Genomic DNA, 24,513 nt, shown 5'->3' with positions numbered 1-24,513 from the left:
TTTCAAGAAGTTCGCCCCAAATGCAAATCCTGCAGCCAATATCTTGCTCCAAATAGGATCTCTGTATACATTCTGATTTTTCTAGCAGGTCCAAATTTATTTTTTTCTGAATCTCAGCTGTATTGTTAGAACTTTACTCTATTGTCAAGGAGAACAAGATGGAAGATTAAAAATATGGGATCTGTTTTTGATTATTTATCTTATAAAAGGTAATTGGGGAAGATCAGTGGGTAGATGTCCCTTATGTTTTAGGGTGTTTTTTAAGGGGAGTTAGAGTTGATTTTGGTTGTTGGTGGGGTTTGTTAATTGTTAATTTTAGCCAAAGAAACCTTGTTGCACTACCAGTACTCAATTTCTGGCAAGGACTAGAACTTTGTTATCTACTGAATCTATGTAATTATATATGTAAAAAAGCTTTACATCCAGTATTTGTCCAGAATTCTTCTTTAGAATATTATATAAACCTTTTGCAGGAGTTAAAATATTATGTTACTACAAGAATAAAAACAGTCCAGCTTTTCATAGTGTTTGAGAAGGCTTAAGCAGACTGTCAATAAAATATTATTCACAACAGATAAATGATAGAAACAATGGATGGTTAAGATATTAGACCTTTGTAGGGCTGAATGGGCTCACCTGCAAAATCTGTGCATCCACAGTGTTTAGAAATGCAGAAGGAATTTGGCAAATAATTAAACAAATGTTAAAATGCAAAAAAGTTCTGGCTTCGAATCCTCTCAGGATAGAAATATTTGATCCCCTCCTACTGTAATGCTACTTTGTGAATACATTTGTATGTCTGGATACATGTAAACATTTGGAAATTTTCCCCTTCATAACTTTGCTTGCCATCTATGATGATGATCTCCTTTGCCTGTCTAGTCTACATTCAGTCTTCTAAGTATCAAGAAATGAGAGCTAAAATTAAAATTTGAAGTTCATGTAAAATCCTTAAAAAAAAAATCCAGGTGCAATGGGGGTAAATTCTTCTTCTTTTTAAATTTATCAATGAAGCAGAAGCTGGCCTTTAAAAAAAAAGAATTGAAAACTTGCTTTATATGGAGCACTTACCAATCCTGTAATGATTAAGTGATTCAAGTTTAAATTTGTGTAGCCTTTAAAGTATCAAAAGAATGGATTGTGGATTTCTTACAGTGCTAATGTCCTGATCAATAGCTATGTCAAATTTGCTTTAAGCTTGTCTGTTTCAGTTGGCTTGCCGTGAGTGGCATGCAGTTATATTTGTATATATCAATGAAGGAAATAAATGTAGAGGGGGGAAAAAAGGAGCTGTGATGAATCAATCAATCTCACAGGGACACAGACACATTTCATATTCAAAGACAGACAAAAATATGTAAATCTCTGCAGACTGATTGGCTATTTGCTTAAAACAAATTGCAATCAATCTTTTAAAAACCTTTCTGTTCGGTTTGGTTGCAGTCCACCTAGTTTATCACAGGAAGAAACAATATTAGGTGATTTTTAGATTTTGGCCTTTTTTTCCCCATAAATATATTTTTTTAAATTTATGCATTGGAACATAAGGAAAAAATATTTTATTTGCTTTTTAAAACGAATTTAGTATGAAAGGAGAGCACATATAAGTAAAGGTTCATTTTTGTTGTTGTTGCTTTCAGAAGTGATGTTTATTTTATGTAGGAGCCATTTTGATCTTACCCAGCAGTGAAACAAATGCTTTGCGGTTTTGGCATCCATGAGTCCGTTAAACCCTGTTGGATCTTTTTTCTTTCCTGTCCCCCTCCACACCCCCTGACCATTCTCTTTGTTTCGCTTTTTAGCCTCTGATACTTCCTCATCTTCTCTCTCAAGAACAGAGTCTCCTCTCCAACTGTTTGTATCTTCTCATCTTCCTCATCCTCATCCTAAACCAGACACCTTTGTCTGGCCCCATGCAGCCTCTCCATACTGTGACCAAGTTCCTGAGCCCTGTTCACCTCCTCACTGTAAATTGGCTTTCTGTTCCTGATGAGCATGTTTGTGCTGTATTATTCTGATAATCTTCACAGCTGATAAACCGTGGTTGAATAGATTATGTTTTAACAGTGTCAGGGAAATCTGGCCTTTCAGCTGCTTTTCATTAAATACTGCATGGATTTTAAGAGTTTCATCAGAGAAAACTGTTTTATTCATCCCAAAAGATGTAAAGCTACAGACATATTCATGTTTTTATGAATGTTACAGAGAATTATAGGTGTTCAGTGAAAGAGATTATTGGTCAAAGCTGCTTTGTAGCATTTACAGATGTAAATTATTTCCAGTGCTGACATCTTTTGCCTAAAAAGACAGTCCCTGCTACAGAATCTCCTATTATCTGGACAGTTTTTAATAACTTAATTTCAGAAAGCCTTGAACTAATTACAATCAAAACATTCCCTGAAAATTCACATGAAGGGAACCATCACCTAAATATCTGAGTGTATCATGATGCAGGTAGGGCATATTGGAATGATTTGGAGGAGGCATTAGAGCAGTGAAAATCAGCATTCTGCTGTTTCAAGTCAAGAGCCTTTCTGTTAAAGGCTTTCTGTTAAAGAGCCTTTAAACCAGCTGTAAGATCAGTCTCCATGGTGTTTAAATACAAAGTGTGCACTAATGCTGCCAGAGTAGTTCAGGTGACAGGGTAAAATCAACATAGTTTTTCAGCCATTACCTTTTAACTCCATTTAATTTCTCTTAAATTGTCCTTCACTTATACCTTTATAAATAGCACTTTTTTGTCACTGAATTTACTATAATCTGATCTTAAATTAGTTTTGACACCTAGTCTTGAGACCGGTTTCATGTCAAATATATTAATTCCAAGCAAATTGTGGCAAATAAATCTTTGCATATTAGCAAAATTCACTTGTTAAATAGCTGACACGAGACCAGGGTTTTGAAAACACTAGCTCATATGTAAGCCAGGAAATCTGTGTCCTACAGAAGTTTGAGTCTGACTTCCTTGAAGCATTTGAATAACTGATTGGCTGCTATTACACATTTGGGTGTCATTGAGTTGAACTTCTTCAGACCTATACTATAAACAGTACATCCCAGTTAACATTAAACTGCTTGTTCTTGTTCTTTGCAAAGCTCTAAGTTAGTAAGAACCTACTCAAGAATGAAGGCAAACTGAAAGAATGAAGAAGCCAAAGCACAGATTTCATTATGTGAAGCCCAAGTTTTCCATTTCCAAGCTCCTGTATCCTCAGGGAAAGGAGCTTCTACCATTTGTATGAGAAGGAGCAGAACCATGAAAAAGAAGAAAAAAGATATTGGAGTCCTTTTTATGGTGTCAATAATTAATGAAAGTTAAAGCTCTCTGAGAAAGGAGCAGTTTCCCTAAATGCCTATAGTATGTTAATATAATTTTAGGTGCTGAAAATCTCATCTTCGAAATCTTGCTCAATTCAATTTTTTTTCTAGTGAAAAAAGCCAAGGGCATTTTGTATTATTGACTTGACTTCCAATTTCTGTTGAACAGGAACATGATTTTAGAGTTGTATCATCTTATTTAGTATTTTTTATCTTTTGAAGTCCTGTCAACCTGATTTACAGTTTGAAGGTTATCAGAAATCCTTTGACTTTCTTACAATTTCTGCCTTAGATATCTTTTTTTTTGCTTCTTACTTTGGATTGTAATTTGTGGTTTGATCTATCCAAAGGCAATCCATCAGATGCTTACTTTCATGGGGTTTACTCCCTTTTTTCAGTTTGTAAGTAATATTGACTGTGCAGTGCTATTAATTTCTGAGGGACTAAAATCACCTTTTCCTGTAGCACAAGCCATACATGTTTTGTCCATCAGTGTGTAAAGCAAGGCTGGAGCTCTTTGCCCATTCAGTCACCCTATGGGCTGTAATCATACGAGACCTGAATGCACTCAACTAACACTTGCATTTAATAATTAAAGAGGCAGCATTCATTTCTAGAGGACTGCAAATAAAGATATATTAGGCTTGTCTTGTGTAACACAATGGCCAACTGGCAGTACATTGTATTATAGCACTGCTGATCCAGAACACAATACTGCAACTACTGTCATGACTCATAATAAGCTACTACTTTCTTTTGTGGTACAAGTTTTGCTTGTAAAATAAATGAAGAGTACACTTTGAAATGATGAAATTATTAAAGCAGACTAAATAAGAAAGAATGAAGAATATAGATCAATAAAAAGAACTGCTGTTGTTTTATTTAATCAGGATATGAATTACTATTCTTTTTCTCTAACCGGTTATCTTATAAAGCTGTGTTCATAGCATTCACTTGTATTTTTCATTGATTACTTTACCTTTGCATAATTTTTTTGGGTAGTACAGGGGATCAATTTGGTGAAGGAGAGAAAAGTAAGAAGATACATAAGCCAACATGTTTGACAATGACTAAGCACAGAAAATCTTTTTCAAAGAGCTGAGAGGATGCTTTGTGAATGATGCTGTCCTTACTTGACTACTGTCATCTCCATGCACAACTTTGTAGGAGAAGATAAGATAGCTTTGTAATTTGTGATTGTGAAAGGTATCTCAGACTCATAATGAATTTTAGATTTAAAAAATTGTGAATTTTGGCTAAATCTGCCAGTCTGTCTTATCAAGTGCATCACTTCAGGGATGTATTAGTCCTGCAGAAGGTGCTGCCTCTTTGTGTTATGTAATTGCTTTTCTTACAGTTCTCTGTGTGTCACACTACTAATGTTCTTACTTCCAACTCTTTGTGTGCATGCAAAGTTGAGTCATGGGGGTTTTCATCTTTTCTCCTGCATGAGCATTGCAGTTAAAGCATTTTTTCTTCATGTAAATATTGAAATGTTTATAATGGGATGAATGTAATACTATTGAGTTTTTTTCTTTTATTCATTTTATTTTTTCATTCTCTTTTATGGCATAAAAAGAAATCCTGCCACAGTGGTTTTGTGAGTTGATATGAACATGTTCCATGAAGGATGACAGTTCCATTCTATTACTCATTTTCAGAAGGGAAATTGATGTACATAGTAGAGTGATTTTGTTTTTCTCAAAGCTGTCATGCCATGGTCCTGATAGAGTCCACATATTAGTTTATGTCCATTACACTGCATTGTGAAGAATTTATGTGGAAATGACCAAGGAAAGAACTGAAGAAGTCATGACATACTCATTTCCATAGGGTGTGTGGTATTTGTAAATGGTATTTAATGGGTGAGTTCATGTGGACTCTCATGTAACTTTTATGACAAATCTGAAGAAAATAAATTAAATACTTTATTCACAAAAGTTTGACTGTAGGTATGACTTGGAAAAGAAAGGTTTTTGTGACATGACTTAATGTCTTGGGTAAATTGTTTTTGTTCAAGGCTCTTGGTAGGTTTTCTATTTGACATTGAGTTGAAACATTGAATCTGCAGCATGGTTGTTGCAGTTAGGATGTAAGCATGATGAGAAGAAGCTAGATTCTGGACAACTGCCATTTTAGGAAACTTGAGTGGGAGGTTATACCTTTTTGGTTTAGGAATATTTTGTCATGGTTAAGACCTTCTGTCACACTTTTCAATGTGATTGTGATTCCAGATGTTAATCCATTTAACTACTGAATTCTAGGTCTTGCAAAGACAGTCCTGTTTCACACTTGGAATTTTTAGTATAAACAAGCCTCAGAACAAAGCTAAAAAATGAAGTGAGTAGCTAGGATCTATTTTGGTGATATATTAATTTTCCAGGCCTCATGATCTCCATTTCAAAATAAATATTTGCTGCTTGTGTTATATGGAGGGAATTTTTTTCTTGAGTCTCAAATGTCATGCTATAACAGCAGGTATAGAAGTTACCTAGGAAGAGCAAAGGTATTATTGTGCATGAAAGATCATTAAAATTTTAAATGAGAAATTGCTGCAACTCTATCTGAGCATTTGAAGGAAGCTGCAACACAGTGAATTGTAAGCGAAAGTGAGGGTATGTTTGTGTTTGGCTGTGGGTCCTGACCTCAAACCAAAGAAAGCCAAATGCAGATAAGACAGACACAAGAGAGCAGAGCTGGTGACAAAACAAGCAGGGAACCTCTAAATAAACTGGCTACATAGGATCTATAAAGCCTTAAGGAGTCTCTAAGACATACTTGTTACCCTCAGCTTCTCATGAGCCACTTTGTATCTTTACCAGTTGTAACTGAAATTACTGTAGGTTTTAGGATTGTCATGTGAATATAAAGATCTGAGCCTGTTATGACATCCTGGCTTAGGACAAGGTACAGATAAGTTGGTTCTAATATGAAAATACTTGAGTAAAATTTGAAGGAAGGTAGGAAAAAACTTCTTAGTACACAATATCTTTAAATGGTGTTTAGTTTATAAAATGAAAAGTTTACTAAATGTGTTTTAACAAAAAGAGCCAGAAATGAGTCAGATGACAGTTAATTGTGGCAGTACTAAAGAACTACTAAGGGCTTTAAGGGTTATATTATTAGCAAGAGTGCAATGTTCCTAAAAGATACCTGATTGGTCATTGCTTTGTATATGTGTGTGTTTTCTTCAGAGAACTAATTGCTGCAATATGTTAAGGGATACCTTTTTCCTAAAGAGAAAATATAAACAATTTGAATTATACCACTTCAAAGAAAAAATTTAGAAATACTTTTAAACTTTTTTTCCTCTTTTTATGCCACTCAATAAGGTCCAGGGTAGGAAGCACTCAGTATTCACTCTGTTTAATCTTAATACAGATGGCACAGAAACTCATAAGAATCTTATCATAGTATAGTTCTTTTTTATGAGTAAATTGATATTAAAAAAGTTTTAATAATGTATAATGATATGTGCTTTATGGTTAAATACTGGAAGCTTAAAATCCAACAGCACACTTTCTCTACGAAATTGCTTGTGGCCTGGCTAGCAGCCAGAGTCCTTGCTTTAAATAATAAAAAATATAGGCTCTTTTTAACACTAAATTGCCTACTTGCTTTTCCAAAGGAAGAGGTTAGATGATCTCCTTTATGGCAGTGAATTGCACCTTTTCTTTACAAATTGTTTTGGAGAGAAGAAGGTGCTTTCACTATTAGTCCCTGGAAGGCTAACAAGTGCCAGGCTGCAGTGATGTGCTGTACAGAAATGGCTGTCAGACAAGAACAGGGTTACTCGTGACTGGTACTTATTTTTGGTACACTTGCTGGTATTTTTCTTATAACACACTCCGTGCTTCTTGCTTAGACTTCCCTTTTAAATTTCTTCTGAATTTAAGCTTTAAAATAGGGAACACAGAAACTATAGTGAATGTTCAGCTGTGCAGGCTGGACTTTAAGTTGTTTCATCAGCCAGTAAAAAGAAAAGCAAACTCTACTGCCAGACACTGTTTCAGATATCCAGGGCAATTCCTTGTGCATAATGACATGAAATGCTAATTATGTCCTGTGCTGCTTTTCCTTTGTTTCTTTCAATTAAGGGAACTGTGATGCATACTTTCAGACTAACTTCCTCTTCCTATTGATCTGTGTACTAGGAATTTCTGGTGCTTTCTGGTTTGCTGATTTATCTTGTCACACTTAAAAATGTATGTTTCATGTGACAGATCTCTTCTCATCAAAATTCTTAGAAAACCTGTGATATTGAGAGTGAAGGTTTTATTTATTTCTTAATTGTAATGATGAGGACGAGGTTTTGGATGCAGTTCAACTTGTACAAGATTCAATAATTTCTTTTGGAGTATCTGCCATTGTTGATCATTATGGAAATGGTGATGGAAATAGACAATTTCTTATCTGATACATTATGGAATATTTTACTGCCTTTATTTTTTAATCAGGCCTGATCAGTATGAGCTTTTGTAATTTGTAATTATAAAACAACTAGAGATATGCTGAGGCTTAGATGACAAGAAGGAGTGTAGTTTAAAACATTCATGGTCTTGATTTAAAAAAAAGTCATGACTAAATATGCTGGCAGTAATTGACTATCCAAAGTACAGTTGCCATTAGATATTCTCTAGTCATAGAAGCTTTTTAATTCCAGTACTTTGAAAAGGTTATTATTTGCCAATGAGATTCTAATCTGACTTGGAAATGATACATTTTATGAGAATTATCCTTAATATGCTCTGGGAATGTTTTCTATGCAAAAAAACCTTTGTGGACTTTTTTGCCACAAGGTACTTTAACTCAGCCTTCTTGATTAGACAAGTTTTACATTCAGTGCAGTTTAATGGTGTATCTGTGATAGTGAATGTCATGATTGCTGTGTGTATTTTAGTTCTCTTTTTTGTTCTGTTATTATTGTAAAATAATCCTCTAATTGCACTCTGTGGAAAGATGTAGTTAATACTAACATCAAAGTGAATGCAGCAACCTGAAGACTACAGTGTATGATACCATCACAAACCTTTTTTGGATTGCACATTGCCAGAAAAAAGATGTCAAGTTTAATAGAGCATTCATAGTAGCAACCCAAAAAAATGTCAGGTACAGTTATCAAAGTTTAGTGTGTTTTTTATATAGATTTTTAGACCAATGTAAAAGCTTTCATAAGAAAATTAATCTGGCATTTTAAAAAATTCTTCAAGATGGTAAATGTAAATTAAATATTGAGTTTGGGGTACAGCCTTTTACGGAAAGGGTTGCAATTAAATGTTTTATGCCATGTATATGGCCTTCATTATTTCTGTGCTGGTAAATTCTTTTTATTGCTTCTACAGGCTCAGTCCATGCCACATCAATAGCAGCTTCCAGAGTGGAGCAAGCATTGTCCGAGGTTGCCTCTTCCCTGCAAAGCAGTGCCCCTAAACAAGGTCCCCTGCATCCTTGGATGACTCTGGCTCAAATATGGCTACATGCAGGTATTGTGATAGTAAAATTTATTTTTTATGCTCTCCCCTTTATTGCTAGGCTAAGGACTTAACAAAATCTGTTTGCTTCATTCAGAATCTGTTATCACTTATCAGATCATATTATTTCCATGTGTGGGGCACCAAAACAAGCCAAGAAATAACAAGCATGCTAGAGTTGCTCTGTGTGTAAGATCATTTACGAAAAATAAGGCAGTAGTTTTAGAATGTAGCTGTTACCAGTAGAGTCATATCTTCTGTGGAACAAATACAGTACTCTCTCCCTTGTCCCTGAAGAATTTAGTTTCTGAAGTACCTAGAGTATCTTAGTGCTTGGAAATCTAGGTGTCCTTGCAGAATCACAGAGTATTCTGATTTGGAAGGCACTCAGAAGGATCATCAAGTGCAATTCCTAAGTAAATGATGCATGAGGGGATGGAACCTGTGACTTCGGCATGATTAGCACCATGCTCCAACCACTGGAGCTAATTCCAGGTCACTGAATCCTTTGAATAGAAAAAGATGTTTGTAAGATTTTTGACTAGAGTTCCTGTAACTACAAAATTTTATAATAGAAAAGAAAAAACTCTGCATGTGCAGGGAAAGAAACAGTAGTAGTACTATTGAGCAACCTGTCCCTTGCAGCTGTGATAATGTGCCCGAATTCCCTTCTTTTCCTTTTGCTTTCATTAATGTTAAAGATTCAGGATTGTTTGTCTAAATGTGGAGTCATCTTGAGTGCATTTAGTATTGTTATGATGCCTCAAGCCTCAAGCTAACTGCAGTATCACAAGTAGCTGTTACATAAAATTTTAACCAGAAAATTATGATCCAGTGTATTTTTATACAGTTAAAAATGTATAACATGCAATTGTTTTCATTGGTAGCTGGATCAGAAGGATGTAATTTAGAAATCAGCCAGCAATTGTTATACTTTGTTCTGCTTTCAGAGCATTTTTCAGTGACATATTTTTTTTCTTTCGTGTTTTCAACAAAACAGTGCTTTATTTAGCATTTATATAGCATTTAAATTTACCTATTTACATCTACAGTTTTGTGGTGTGAAAGTCATTGCAGGGTAATGGCTCCCAGTTATAAATGGTTTAGTGGTTTAGAGAAAAAGCCCAGAAGATTGGAAAGAAAGCAATTACAGTGATTAATAATAGTGATCTCATTTGGTCTACTCAAAAGCAACACAGATTAGAATAAGGCAAGGTCCAACAGGGTGTAGTGAAGTCTCCTGCTCTGCATTGTGGCAGCATTGACTTTAAATATTTATAAACTGCCACAGATGACCATCTACAGTAACTCTTAGCATCTATAATGCTGATAATTTCTCAGCCTTCTGGGGCAGCTTGTTCCATTACTTATTTTCTGTTTGGTGGGGTTTTTTCTGTTTTTTTTTTTAAAAAATTGTGGGTTGTGGCAGTTTGGTTTGCCAATCTGAGTTTCTTCTTTCCCAGCCAATGCACCAATTAATGTAGTGGGTTTAGTGCTGGCCAAATGCCAATGCACTCACTAGAATTATTTTCTCATTTCCTGCTATGAGATAAGAATTAGGAGGAGGGCAAAACAGGCTCAAAACTTTAAAGGGTATAAAGAAAACTTTTTTAACAGAATTAAAAGATAAAATAATAAGAAAATGAGAATAAAACTTCAGAACACTTCTACTCCTCCCACACCCTCTTTTCTTTCTCACTAACAACGTAAAGAGGCAAAACCTGGGACTTTCAGTCAGTTTACCACCTCCAAAATAGTCTTTCTTCAGTTCTCTTAGAGAGAGGAGTCTCTCTTGCCATGCCATGGAGACGTCTCCACAAGAACAACAGCAACAAAAAAATCCAAGACTTAAGATTAAAATAGCAAACTAGAAAGAGTATTCTGGGGTTTCAAACAGCTATTTAGAAGTTGTAAGTGCTGATACACTTAGAAAAACAACTTTCCTGAAAGAGTAATGCATTTAAAATAATTTAGGTAGTAATTTCTCTTTTAAGTTGCAAAATTTTTTTAGGAAAATAGTCTTTATCTAAAGTGAAGCTATTTACAAATAAAGCACATATGACAACATCTAGTCATGGTATGATGAAGCAAGAATCATTAATTGGTCCTGACATTCCTTCCACAGCTGAAGTCTACATAGGAATTGGGAAGCCTGCTGAGGCTACAGCATGTACCCAGGAAGCAGCTAATCTCTTTCCAATGTCACATTATGTTCTCTACATGAGGGGTCAGGTGGCTGAACTGCGTGGAAACATTGATGAAGCCAAACGCTGGTATGAAGAGGCCTTATCCATTAGTCCTACCCATGTGAAAAGCATGCAGAGGCTGGTAAGTCTTGAGCCCATGGTCATGAGCAATGTCATCTCAGCTGGTGACACTGTACTGTGAAGTCCTGACTTGATGTAGGTAACCATAACTTGTGAGTTTGGGATCTATATTCTTCATTCAAAATGCTTTGGAAAGAGTCTTTCCTGGCATTTATTCTGTCTTGTGTGTTGGGACATAAAAGGATTTGCAGGCCACAAGGCTATTTCAATCCTAGTAGAAACGATAGAAGAAGAAGCAATTTGCATCTGCCTAATATTCATGCCATTGGGAAGTGAAGGTGGCTTATGATAAGAGTTGGATACTGTACAGGAAGGACCAGTCATTTTGGTTTTCTGAAGTCAAAGTTAAATTCATAAAATCATAGAACATTCGAAGTTGGAAGAGACCTACAAGGATCATCAAGTTCAACTCCTGCACAGGACACCCCAAGAGTCACACCATGTGTCCCAGAGCATTGGCCAAACACTTCTTGAACTCTGTCAGGCTGCTGCTGTGATCGCTGCCCTGGGGAGCCTGTTCAGTGCCCAACTCCTCTCTCAGTTTTCCTGATATCCAACCTAAACCTCTCCTGACACAACTTCAGACCATTCCTTCACTCTGTCACTGGTCACAAGAGAAGAGATCAGTGTCTGTCCCTCCTCTGCCCCTCAGAGGAAGCTGTAACTGCAGTGGGGTTTCCCCTCAGTCTCCTCCAGGCTGAACAGACCAAGTGCACTCAGCCCCTCCTCCCATGGCCCCCTTCAAGGCCCTTCCCCATCCTCATTTCCCTCCTTTGGATTCCTTCAGTTCCTTTATTTCCTTCTTACACTGTGGTGCCCAAAGCTGCACACAGCACTCGAGGCCACACCAGTGCAGAGTTCAGCTGTTTTCTGCATTCTGCATGTTTATTGACTACCTTTGTGCTATCTGGATAGGTTAGCACCTGGGTTTTTGAAAGGTAGAGAATCAGTCTTGCCCCAAAATTAATGTATAGCTCTGAGTACAAAGGTACCTTCCCCAGTATAAACATGTTTGTTTATATACTTCATGGATACATACATGTACATATTGTGTGTTTACTATGTTAGGAAAATTACTTTTAATCCAGTTTTCTTCCACATAGAGCAGAACAGAAGAACGGAAATCAGCTTCTTACCCAATCTTTTTGTTCAGAAATAGAAGCTGGTTTCTGCCTAGGTACTTATGAATTATTCAGAGAAATTTCTTGTGCATCCCTGAGGGAAACATATGAGACAAAAGATCAGATAGGAAGGCAGCATTGAGAAAGTTTTTTGTTTCACCTTTTTCAGCATTTCAGGATATTTGAGCCTGCTGACAAATGTGAAAAGTGCCTTTCCTGAAGAAGCAGGCAGTCAATCTAAAGCAGTGCAACTCAGTGAAAATGAATGCTCATGTTTTGCTGGATGTCTTTTTGCCCCTCCTCTGAATGCACTTTTGAATAAATAGTCTGTAAACACACAGTGCTCTTCACAATGACTGAGAAATTAGCTGTCTAAGAGACGTGTTGTGAGATGAAAATTACTGGCCTTCCAATCCAGGTTTCCTTTTTATGAGATTTTCTGTTTGAGTCCTAGCTTGAAGGTAGCTGCTCATTTCATTGGATTGGACAGTCCTTTTTAAGAATTCTTATAATTTAAAATTTTGTTTCTAAGAGCTTTTGCTACTGTTCTGCACCTTTTCTGCTCTAGGATGATGTTTTGAGTAGATTCTGAGAGATTTATGCTGTTTAAATACAAATATTCAAGACGTATGCTATCAAAATACTTTTCCATGTAATTTCATGTAGGAGAAAGTACAAACTTCTGTATCCTTCTTGACCTTTTGACTATTGCAAAAAGTATTTTAATGAGGAAGCTTGCAGTGTTTACTCTTGCCTGTGTGTATAGATGAATATCTGTACATCCCAACACTTTGTTTATGTATATTTACCTATTTATTAGTAAGAAATATGGTCTCAGTGGTAGGGGAGCTATCACAACAGCAATGTGGAGGTACCAGCTCTATGACAACAGCTCAAACATTAACTTCTAATACTTGTATTCACAATTCTAAGCTGACAATTGGTTTATGAATTGGTTCTGTGCAAAAAAAACCCCTTTATTTTCTTTGATTAATTTGATATTTAAAAAATATTTTATATGGCTTTATAGCAATGCTTAGAAAGTAATATCAACTGCAACTTTTTCCACATAAAAGTTACATAAGAGCCTATATTTAGTGAATTTTAGTGAAGTTTTGGTGAATTTCCTTTTGAGGGGCAAATACTGACTATATATCATAGTAGCTGTATGTGTAAAATGCAACAAAAAGTGAGAAAGATTTAAGGATGGCATGAATTCTAGCATGTAGCATCTGTATCTAGACCTGCTTCTCCAAGTGAAATTACTTGAAATATTTGCATTGGAAATCAGTTTGAAAGGACTTTTGTTTGTTTTTATTAAAATTTTAGAATGAGTGACACCTGCCACTCAAGAAAATTTCCTGATGCTAATGATTTGAAAATCTGGATCTTTGATTTGAGGGTCTTTGTAGTTCTCCAGAGTGGGGGAAAAAAGCTAAATAAAATGTGTGTTTCAATTTGTATGAACAATAATAGCATATTGGGAAATAGGAGTTTTCTCCTTTTATAATCCATCCTTTTAATGAAGTTACATCACTCTGGTAAGAAGGATGAAAACCTAAACTTAGAAACATTTACTATTTTTCCTATAACATTTCATACAATATTTTCACCATAAGTCTCTCTAAGTACCTATTCCTGAATATGATCTACTGTTTCTACACAGAAACAACCTTATTAATTTAAATTCCTGGAGAACTGTGTAAGTGGAGACCAGAAAGGTTAGTTTTGTGGCTTCAGAAGTGTTGTACTTCTTCCTGGGAGTTACAGCATGTGCTGTGCTTTGGAGTTTCTGCCAAAAGACTCCTGCATTTGTCTCTCATGCAGATCCACATTCTATCAGTGTGACCATGAAGACTCTGCAGAAGTCTCGTGTAATATCTGAATGAAATTGCTTTCTATTGGCTGGCATCGTCATTTTTGCAAAATTACAATATTTTTAAGGAAACAATTTCTTAGTCATGTTGCTGTTGTCTCTAAGGTCTTCCCAGATTTACTCCTGTTTCAAGAGAGTTACTAAAATGAAAGGAGATCTTGATGATGGTGTGAAAATTGGAGCAGTTAAGAGTGATGAAAGAGATCTGTTTGCCAACAAAATGATGATCAAAAATGGGAGGGTTTGACAGGGGAGGTTTTTACCTTACTAATGAAATGCCTAAGACAACATAACACCAAATGTTGGAGTCTTGATCCATGAGTAAATGAAAAATGGTTTAGCTGTACTCTGCTCAACTAAACTTGGGAAATGGAGCTGCTTGGGCCATCCTGTTGCATTGCCTAAGATGGGAGCTCTTCCAAAAGAGAGCTGGCTGCAGGGGCAGCATGTTCCTGTTCAAGCTCACTGCTATTTCCAGCCCTTCTAAAATGTTGGGGGGGGGTTATTAATTAAATCAGTCCAACAACAAAACTGGCTTTTTCCAAGGAGAAATGCTGTTTAAATTCTCTGCAGTTCCTTGGGGAACTAAATTATTACTAAATTATTATTTCCTGCACAGTTAATGTCTTAATCCATATATTCATTCACTTTATTTTGTTGAGCAATGCTCATTTTAAACTCTGCGTTATTCTCAGGTGCTATTTTTTACTGTTTGTCACTAACTGAAATTTTCTCCAAGACAGAGGTTATACCAACTTGCTATTTGGCTAGCTCTGACTGTTCACAAGATGTCAAGAGGGAAGCAATAACATGTCAGTATTAATTAGGTGTACTTTACAGAATTCTTTTGAACAAATGCAGTGTCCTTTCTTCTTTTTAAGGTTTGTATGGTGCGCTCAGAAAAAACAGCATGAACTTGTGTTCTAAAGCTTTGAAATGCTTTGGTTTGTTTTCTGTATTTCAAATATTTTTTTTCTCACACCTAATGAAATTTAAAATTTTCTCTGATTACCTAATTTTTAAAAGATGATTTCCACTTCAGTGTCATATACCTATGGTTATCACCTGCCTGATTTTGGCCAGAATGGATTTATTTATGCAACTTTCTCCATTCTCCCTACCCTTTATCACCACCTCCAGATTTCTGCATTATTGCTGCCTTCCTGCTTTTCTCATTGTTTTCCTCCACTGCAAAAAAAAGGAACAAATATTCTTTTATCTTCTGCAGTCAGAGTGCTGTTGTGGAAAGTAGCCCTACTGCTGACGTCTGGAAACTCCTGAAACAGACCATCATTCAGTAATGCCTGAAATAGCAATGAATATTTCAATCCATTGTCCAGGAAACAAATCTGTGTATTCTCTCTCAGGCTGAAAATTCCTACTTAAATCTAGCATTGAGGTGAAATAGGTGTCCAGCATTTGTATGCTGCTATAATCCCAGGAGACTGTAGTATTTCCTGAATATCAAAAAAACCCACAAAAAACCATAGCACTTGCCAGTTAATTTTATTAGTAATTTAGGTTCTAAGAGCAGAAGACTAAAACAGGAAGGGAGAAATTACATAAACAATTTGCTCATGTAGAAATTAGTTTTCAAAAAGCAATATCTTAGGGAGTTACCTTTCCTACTTCACACTGTTAGATACCTGTTAGTTTCCTATAATTATGCATAGCTAAACCAGATCTCATAAGGCTTAGATTAACTATGTGTGCTTTAACTCTCAGTTATAAATACAGTTATTTATTTCTTACTGTACTATACTGACTTCTTATATTATTTTTCAACCCAAAGACACTGCCAGAAGGAAGTCTGGTATGTATGGGTTGCGTGTGCTTGTGAGCCTGTCACAGATGTTGAGTTGACTGAAAGAAAGGAAAAACAGAATACTTTAAAACATGAATTTAGAACCTGTTTGAAGGGGTCATGGGAGTTAAGGAAGAGAAACATAGTCACCCAATTAACTTTTTTCTTTCAGTAATTCAGTATTCTCATGTGGAAAACATTCAGTAACTCATTTGATTTTCATCCTCAGGCCCTGCAAAGTAATATTGTTGGCTGGGGCCTCACAGGTTTGTCCTAAGGACATTGTACTGATTGTCATGGGTGGTTTGGGTTGTAAGTGCTTACTACAGAGCTAAATGCTGATGCCAAATCTCGGTGCTCCTTTGACTCAATCTCTAAGTGCATCCTTGTGCACAGGGTGCTTGACGAAGAATGGAGAAATGTAGGTCATTGTTTCGTTAGATTTGTGTATAAAATGTTGTGGGTGTGCCCTTCAGAAACTTCAAAATTATTTCATAAAAAGTAGAGAAAGCAAAATGCGTGTTTGGCCAAAAACTCACTGCTCCTTATAGAGTGCATTTCACTGTGATTTGACCACATCTAAACATCTAAACATTTCAAGTGGTTGCATTCAGTACCCTGAGAAAACAATGGTCATTCTGCTTGCATTTTGAGGTGGAAACCGTTGAGTTCAAGGACCGTTTCAATACATTTTAAATACTTCATCTGCTGTGAGGCACTCACAGGCTATATTCTCTTCTGTCATGAAAATATTATTTCCCCTTTTAGCCTTACAAGAGAAAACCATCAGTGCTTGGTGCAGTAAAAAATTGCATAAAATCAACTTGCATGTTCATTAGTGCTTGAAGTATATTACAGTGGAAATCAAGGTGAAAAATTAGGGAAGTGTTTTTCCCTGTTTGTTTCAAAGTTACTTTATTTTATTTTTTAATTGAGATCAAATACAGCAGTTAACTACTTCATACTGACTTGGAGAAAGATTAGTAGAATTTCTTAAGTTCTAAATGCTGTATCTGAATTTCACAGTACTCTTTAAACACAGATCTATATATGTTCAGTATTTGACAACAATAACTGCTACAAATCTGAGTTTAAACTAGAACCTAGTTTCCCTTTTGGAAACAGAAAGTGACTGTAGGAATTTGCAGCACTAATTTTGTTTATAGCTTGAAGCACTGAACTCCCATTTACTCAGCCAGGACTGTGTTGATGCCCTGAGAACTGTTGTTCTGTAAGTGGAATTATGGGGCTGATGCTATTACAGGTCCTGCTTCATAACAGACTTTCTTTTCACATTACTCTGTATTTACTCCAAATGGTTTAAAGCAGCTGTGACAGGAGCAGATCTTTCAACAAGAAAATACCTCCATTCTTGGATGCTTTTCACCCAAAGAGTGAGCTCTCTAAGGTCTCTTCAACTCTTTGGTGCTGTCCTCAGCTGTCAGCCATTCCAAGAGGAACTCTGCAGCTTGCTTAAATGGGTGTTTGGTTTAGACAGTCTGAGGAGCAGAAGATGCAAAAGGCAGTCTGATTTTGTGCAGCATGCACAGTGGTTGCATTGAATGGAACTGGACTCATAAGAAGCAACTAAGCTGTTGAAGTGTGCTATTTATTGATAATCTAGTAGCAATGGTTAAGGCAGCTTTCTGAATACAGAGAAACTCTTTCAAATAGAAATGTCAGGAAAGTTAATTTAAAAGTATACCAAAAAAAAAAAACCCACCCCGAAACACTTAAAGACTCAGAAAGCTAGGCTTGTTTTTTGTTTAGGCTTTTTTAACTTTGGGGGTTGTTTGTTTGGGGTGGTTTTTTTTTATTATTTGTTTTTTTGTTTTTTTGTTTTTTTTTTATTGTAGGGGTTTTTTAGTAGAAGGATTTTTGCCCGCAATCTTAGCTTTAAATTTCTGTTTTCATGTTATCTGTGTGATAGATTTTTCCACAGTTTATCTATTCAGACACAGCTTGCCAGAAACCATTTTATCACTTCTGTTTGTTCCCATTTTAAAAAGTGGAAAATTAATTAGTGGCAGATGCTGGCAGAAGGAAGGGATGCTTTGGCTAGAGTTACTGCTCTTTATTTGGCAGGTCACGAATCATTCCACTGTTTTTATTGTATTGTGTGGAACTGATAAAATTTCACCCACCAGATAATTCATGACAATTTGCTGCTGAAGCAGGTCAGTCTGCAATGTGCAGTATTACTCCAAAGATCCTTCTCTTTGGAAGATTTCAAGAATCTTTGTTTTCAGTTTTTGAAATACAAGTAGTGTTCATCGCAAGCTTTGATTCACATTTTATAGGATAAAATCTTTGAATTTGGTTCTGTTATCAAAACTGAGATATTATTAATTCACTTCATATACAGCAACTATGAATCAAATAATTTGGGAAGTAGCAACCAAGTATAGTTTCAAGTTAAGGAAAAAATCCAAGGATCATGATGGCCCAGTCTGGAACAAGGCTTTGGTTTTTTAGACATCATAACAAAGCACATGAGCTGGGATTCTCTGCCCTTCACTGTTTCAGGTAATTGACAGGAACAGGAGCATGATGAGATAGCATTTATGTGATGGTGACAGTATTTTAGGTGCACATGTGAGATGCATCCACTTGCCAAGAGTTTGTGGGGGTCTCACATCTTTGGAGATACTCAGAATCTGACAGCCCTTGGCAACCCACTGTAGGTAACTCTATTTCAAGTTTGGCTGTACAGAATCTTAAGTTCCCTTCCTACTTCTGTCATCGTGTGATTCTAGGAATGCAAGCAAGGCAAGCTTTGTAGACAGAGGTAATGATTTGTGTTAGGAAACATGATGGGAACACTTTGTGGACAAAGTCTTGTTACATTTTCATGTTATGCAAGACTTCTTGTATTTTTACCAATGGTAAAAATCTATACAGCACAAATTTTGCTCCTCTCTTGTTTCTGTGGTACATAACCCATAGCAATCATAGAAGGAAGGTGCAAGAGATTAATATACCTTTCTCAACTGATGTCACTCATCTTAACTATATGCATATAAAATAGGCACATGTATTTATATATCTGTACATACATTCTGTCCTACAAATCTGCCTTAATATTTTGGATACATCTTATTGTCGTTGCATACAGAAGTGTCAGTAGCAAAACAGTGCAATTGAAAAGCCTCAGTTGGGACCTCCAGAAATTAGGTTTTTGGGCTTCTGTCTCTCTCAATGTTTTTCTTAAAGGTTCAAGTATACCTTAATGATCTGCATTGAGGCTCCTATAGACAGATACGTGTCTAATATCATTTAAAGAAAACAAAATATTTATTGCTCTTTACCATTTTTACATGGGAAGCATCTCTTTTGTAGAACCAAGTAGAGATGATCAAGAGCCAGCAAAATTGTAAAAGCATCTAATCACAGCATAAAAAAATTTCCTTTTTTGGGCTTTTTTTTTTTTTTTGGTAGGTTTTAGAAAGGGTAATTCCTGTTAAAAGTCTTTCCAGAGTCTTTCCAGCTTCTTATGCCTTGTACCCTCTGAAGGGCTGGCTACATTAAAGTCATTGACAGATGGGTTTTGTTGACATCCCTTTTCCTCTCTGCCTTTTTTTCTGGGTAACTGGCTGCCTAAAATAGAATGTAAAACATACAGATTTATACTAATAAAAAAGCATTAACAAGGATGACTAATTTAACATAAGGAAAATGTCAGTAGTCTTAGTAATTCAGGAAATGGCCAGGAGGCCTAGTGTCAGTGAAGTGCTAATAGTTGTTCTTGATATTTAGGTTCTCCTTATTTTTAAAAAAAGAACAAAAAGGAAAAGAGAGAAGGCATGGAAAAAATTGAAAATGTGTGCTCTTCCCTGCTATCCTCTGTAGTCTCTTACATCCCTTTTCATAGATACTTGCTGGTGCTTTTTTGCATGGATCTCAAAAGTTCTATTTTTGTTTTGCTCTGTGTAATTGCCTTTCAATATGAGAATTGCTTTGCAAAACACTTTTTAAATTAGGTCATTCTGCTGAAGTATGCACTGAGCTAATTATGATTATTTTGCTTCCCTGGGCAAATTTGTGCTCATTGAATTTATTAAAGTATAGCTGGGGCTGAGAACTTACACAGCAATAAAAGCTATGTAGCACCTGGTATGCTTTGCTTGTAGGTAATGTCTGGCATCTAATCACTTATAATTGAATTTCATATAATTAATAAAGAAATATTACTAAGGATTGGGATGGGGGGTGTAAATATAAAGAATGTGAAAAAGGCTTTGAGAGAGTAGCCATCCTCATCTTTAAATGAACAAGAGATATTTTATTTTCCTTCTCCTGAGAAAGGCTCTGTTGTAGAATTCTGTAGGTGAGAACTCTAACTACAGGACATTTGAAGCCTGCAATCATCTACACATGTTGTCTCTCTCTTTTTTGTTCTTTTCTTTTCTTGTGCTGCATAACTTTGCAAATTGGTGAAATATAATTAAGTGCTACCATCAACAGCAATCTGAAAGAGATAAACCATTCCATGTGGCTTAGTTGAGGTGGTGATGAGTAAATGAGTGTCAGAAACTTGTAGCACCATGCCAGGTGGCTGAGCCCTGACTCTTTCTCAGTCTCTCTTAGAATAACCTATTATTATAAACTGGTGCAGCAGTTATCAGTGCATGTATTTTGCTATAAATCTCATGCAGTTTTCAGTGCATTTCTATGCACTGGTTAAATGATATTTTGCTTTTTTTTTTTTTTTTTTTTTGTATTTGTCACAGGGGAGCTTTAGTTGCTTTGGCAGAAGCTATTTCCTGAGAAACCAGACTGCTCTTGAGAGGACCAGAAGTTACCTAATAAATTATAATTCTTTTTTTCTGACTAGGAACTATAAACAGCTTGTTCTTGAAAATTGTGCTTTATCTTATCCTTATCAAGCAAAAAGTAGCTTACCTTCATGCAAAACTAGAAATCTGGAAGCAACTGTCCCCCAGGAAATAATTTAATCCTCATTTTTGCAGGGTTATGTCAAGCAGCTGTATTCCCCAGATAAGTTGTCTGCTCTGGTTCAGAGTTTTTTCTGCAAATCCCCAGTCTGGAGCAGTCTTATGTCTCTCTCTCCCTCTTCAGCTCATCTCATTTTAAATTTTATTTGAACACCTCTTTTCCATTTGCTGAAGCTTAGCTTCTCTGCTAGCCAGTTTTATACTTAAGCAGTAATTCCCCTGCTCATGAGTCTACTGTTTAAAGATGAGTTGCACCTTGCACTTTGGAAGAATTCAACCAACTTACTATGTGTGAATAGCATAATATATTTTGTCCAAGATTAGATTTCTTTTAAAATAGACTGTGTTTTCTGGTAGCAAACTTGGGTTAGATGGAGTGATGGGCTATATTTTATGTCAAGTTATTTGTTTAATCTAGATGAACAAATTATTAAAGAGAAAGCAGTTGTTTTGAGGAGCTTTAATTTGTGGGAAAATCTGAAGTGGGTTTTGTGCATCTCTGAAAACTGTGTTTATTTTGAAGGTGTGATGGTTATTTTTCCATTATTATTCCTATTAGAGTATATGCTCTTCAACAAGTAGCAACAAATGGTGTGAAGAAAATTATGTGGTGATACTATTCAGAAATCTGCCATCTCTTGATTTCTCAGTAGGGGAGAGGAGATATGCTCTCTGGCCACTTTGTTTACTTCATCTCACTGGAAAAGGCCTGACTGCAGATTTGGAGTTGTTAATGCTTTTAATGCTACTTCTATTATGGTAAACAACCTGGTTAAGCTGAGATGGGTGGAAAAATACATCATGAATGAGATTAAGTAATGATAAACTTGAAAACAGAAAGCTGTCTTCGGTTTTCATCACTTTTTCAGTGAGCAGTACAGTGTTGATCTGCACCTTTTAAATTTTGATAGTAATATGTGTGGACTTTATAGAGAGCCAAGAGGTAAGGGCTTTTTAGTTTCACCAGTTAATCATGACTCTAGTCTGTATGTTTTGTTAAAACACTAGCTTTACAAAAAACTCTTGGCATTTGAAAAAAAAATGCTATTAGTTATAGTTAGTATATTTTCAGGCATGAACATTTAAGTATCTTGGGAAATTTGGAAGAATAAAAAGTAACTGACTAAGCTGAGCATTTGCAAGTGTTGTGGCAACTAAGAGTTGGTATGTCAGAGAGTAAGACAATAACTCCAATCTTTTTTACTCTCTTTCTAAATCAAAAATTTAGATATTTTAAAAAGGTTATAGTATTTTTTTCATAATAATTTTGAGTGCTCAATATGTTAAGTTTCAAATATGTTTGGCCCTGAACATGTATTCCCAGTAAGAAATGGGGAAATTGAAGGTGCTGTAGGTGCTGTGACATACCTGGCTTTAAATACAGTACAAACCTCCTGATTTCTCATTCTGAACATCACATTCATGGGACTCACATTTAATTCCTGTGATTATTGTTTCCAATGCCTTTGCAATGTGAAGAAAATAATTTTCCCCATAGGCATCTCCAATGTCAGTCTGGTATCAGTATTCCCACTGCCTGCTGAAAGGAGCCTGTGGAGTGTCTTTTGTGGGTTTTGACTTGCAAATGATTGGCAGAGTTTAGGAGGAGTTTCCCTTATGATATTTAAATTTAGTACTCTCACTGATGGACCTCCTATTAAAATGTAGATTATTAAATCAGTTCTATCATTGAAAATTGATCATCAGTGAAAATTATATATTTGATAGTTCTTACCTTTGCCTGCAGTTAAAGTGAAGGGATCTGTGGCAGCTCCTTGATAGCCATTCAGCTCAGCTGTGTAAAAATTCCTTGTGTGTATCATTCACTTTCAATACTCTTAAATAATATATCACTTCACTTACCTACATCTCTCTCCCAGTTCTCTCCTTTATGGAAGATTTGTCAGTGTTACATTTGCTCAATGAATATATTATTTCCCAAGTTATTGCAGCTGAGATGCTTGGTGCAGGAGATGGCTGGATAGCAGACTGGTTCAGAACTACCTGAGGCATTAGAACATTGTTTCTGAGATTACATTTGCTCTGGTTTTGAGAGCTCAGTTAAACATTGCACTGTTTTTTAGTAACATTTATAGGCGATAAAGGTAAACTACTTCTATAAATCTTTGTGTCTTATCTTACATTTTATTTGGTAGTAAGATAATGTTCAAGAAAAGTTAACTTCAAACCAGAACTAAATATCAAGTATATGGATATAGAAATCTAAAGGAAAAGGATCGCTGCTTTTATGCAATTGCTTTTTATTATACAATGAGTGGTTAGTTTTTCTTAGGTGTTCTGTTCTGGTCTATGCTTTGGTGCATCTTCTACAAATGAGAATCATACCTGGGTTTGAAGAAAAACTAATTAAATCTTAATTAAGTCTTAATCCTGTTTTATGTCCTTGGGAAAATTGAAGACTATTGTAGTTCCTAACTTGAATTGGTGAGCACAAATGTAACTCTGGAATGTTTATTTGTGTGTAACCAGAGTCAGTTTTCTCTGTTATGTTGTTTGTGTGCTTATGTAATTACCATTATATGCAATAAATACCATTTTGAGTAAGACTTCTCAGGCTAGCTTTTCCCTGAAGAGGGATAAAACCCTCTGGGGAAGATCAGTTTGGTAAGAAATGGCAAACCATAACTGTGCTCCTGTTCTGTGATTAGTGGGAGGTAAACAAAAGAGGGCTGCTTAATACCTTGAAGTGTGTCACAGTGGTTGTGAGTGTATTCTACTGCCCAGATGTTGAGGTTGAATGTAGTTTTGTATTAAGATGCACTTATTGGAGTCTTGGGAAATTGAGAAAACTTTCTGCATCACACATTACAGCTTCTCTCTGCTAATCTCTGATGTGTAGTTTATACATATGTGGCTTTTTCACTCTAATCTCAGAAATCCTGTGGTAGATGCTGGTGTGATGCTTCAAGGAAGCTGGCTTTCAAGAAATAGCCCTTAAATTAGATTTGAAGTTGATTTTAGGAGCAGCTTTTATTTCTTAATAAAAGCTGGTATAGAAATGAAGGAAAAAGCAATATTAGAAAAACACTGAGTTAAAATGGAGCACTCATATTCAAGAGCCACGTATCTATACAGAATGCATTTGACCTGGAAGAAATCTTCAGTCTTTCAGTACTGCACAGCTGAACAAAGCAAAGCAATTCATTAGCAAAGCACTTACTTAGCAGAAATATGAAAACATGTACATTGTGCACACTGTTGAAAGCTAAACCCTGCAAGGAAAAACACTGCCCAAAACCACTTGAGCTTTAGTTGGCCCATTAGGATGCAGATATTTGATTCTTTTTATTTTTTCTTTCTAAATACTTTGATGAGAAATCACAAAGTTTTAAAATGCTTTCCTGTTCTTCCAGGAACTAAACTTTGTAAGTGAATTTACAAATGCTTCTTTTATGGATCTATCTGAAATTAACATGTGAGTTCCATTTTTTTCTAATTAATTAGTTCTAATTAATTAGTCTTTAATTAGTGATGCTGGTGAAATGATTTGTTGCAGCTCAGTGTGTTCAGTCTTTCTCAGCCACTACTAATACACTGTTTACATGTCATACATTGAACTTACTACTTAAGACCAATATCCTTAGGAAATCAGGCATACAAAATCATTCTTTAGCACTTTT

The 24,513-nt window shown here is 35.8% G+C and overlaps 1 protein-coding gene across 2 annotated transcripts in view; it reads left to right on the top strand.

Annotated features, from left to right (window-relative positions):
• Window positions 1-24,513, top strand: part of TTC7B (tetratricopeptide repeat domain 7B) — a 117,874-nt gene that overhangs the window by 79,491 nt on the left and 13,870 nt on the right. For both annotated transcript variants that reach the window (XM_054276056.1, XM_054276058.1), the window contains 2 exons: window positions 8,661-8,801; window positions 10,915-11,117. In XM_054276056.1, the coding sequence (XP_054132031.1) occupies window positions 8,661-8,801; window positions 10,915-11,117 (344 nt within the window). The remainder of the gene's footprint in view (window positions 1-8,660; window positions 8,802-10,914; window positions 11,118-24,513) is intronic.

Source organism: Melozone crissalis, unplaced genomic scaffold, assembly GCF_028551555.1.
Source record: "Melozone crissalis strain CALT ecotype California unplaced genomic scaffold, PUWL_Pcris_2 ptg000018l_1, whole genome shotgun sequence".
Taxonomy (NCBI): domain Eukaryota; kingdom Metazoa; phylum Chordata; class Aves; order Passeriformes; family Passerellidae; genus Melozone; species Melozone crissalis.
The sequence above is the reverse complement of the archived record's forward strand: the minus strand, read 5'-3'. Positions and strand labels throughout refer to the sequence as shown.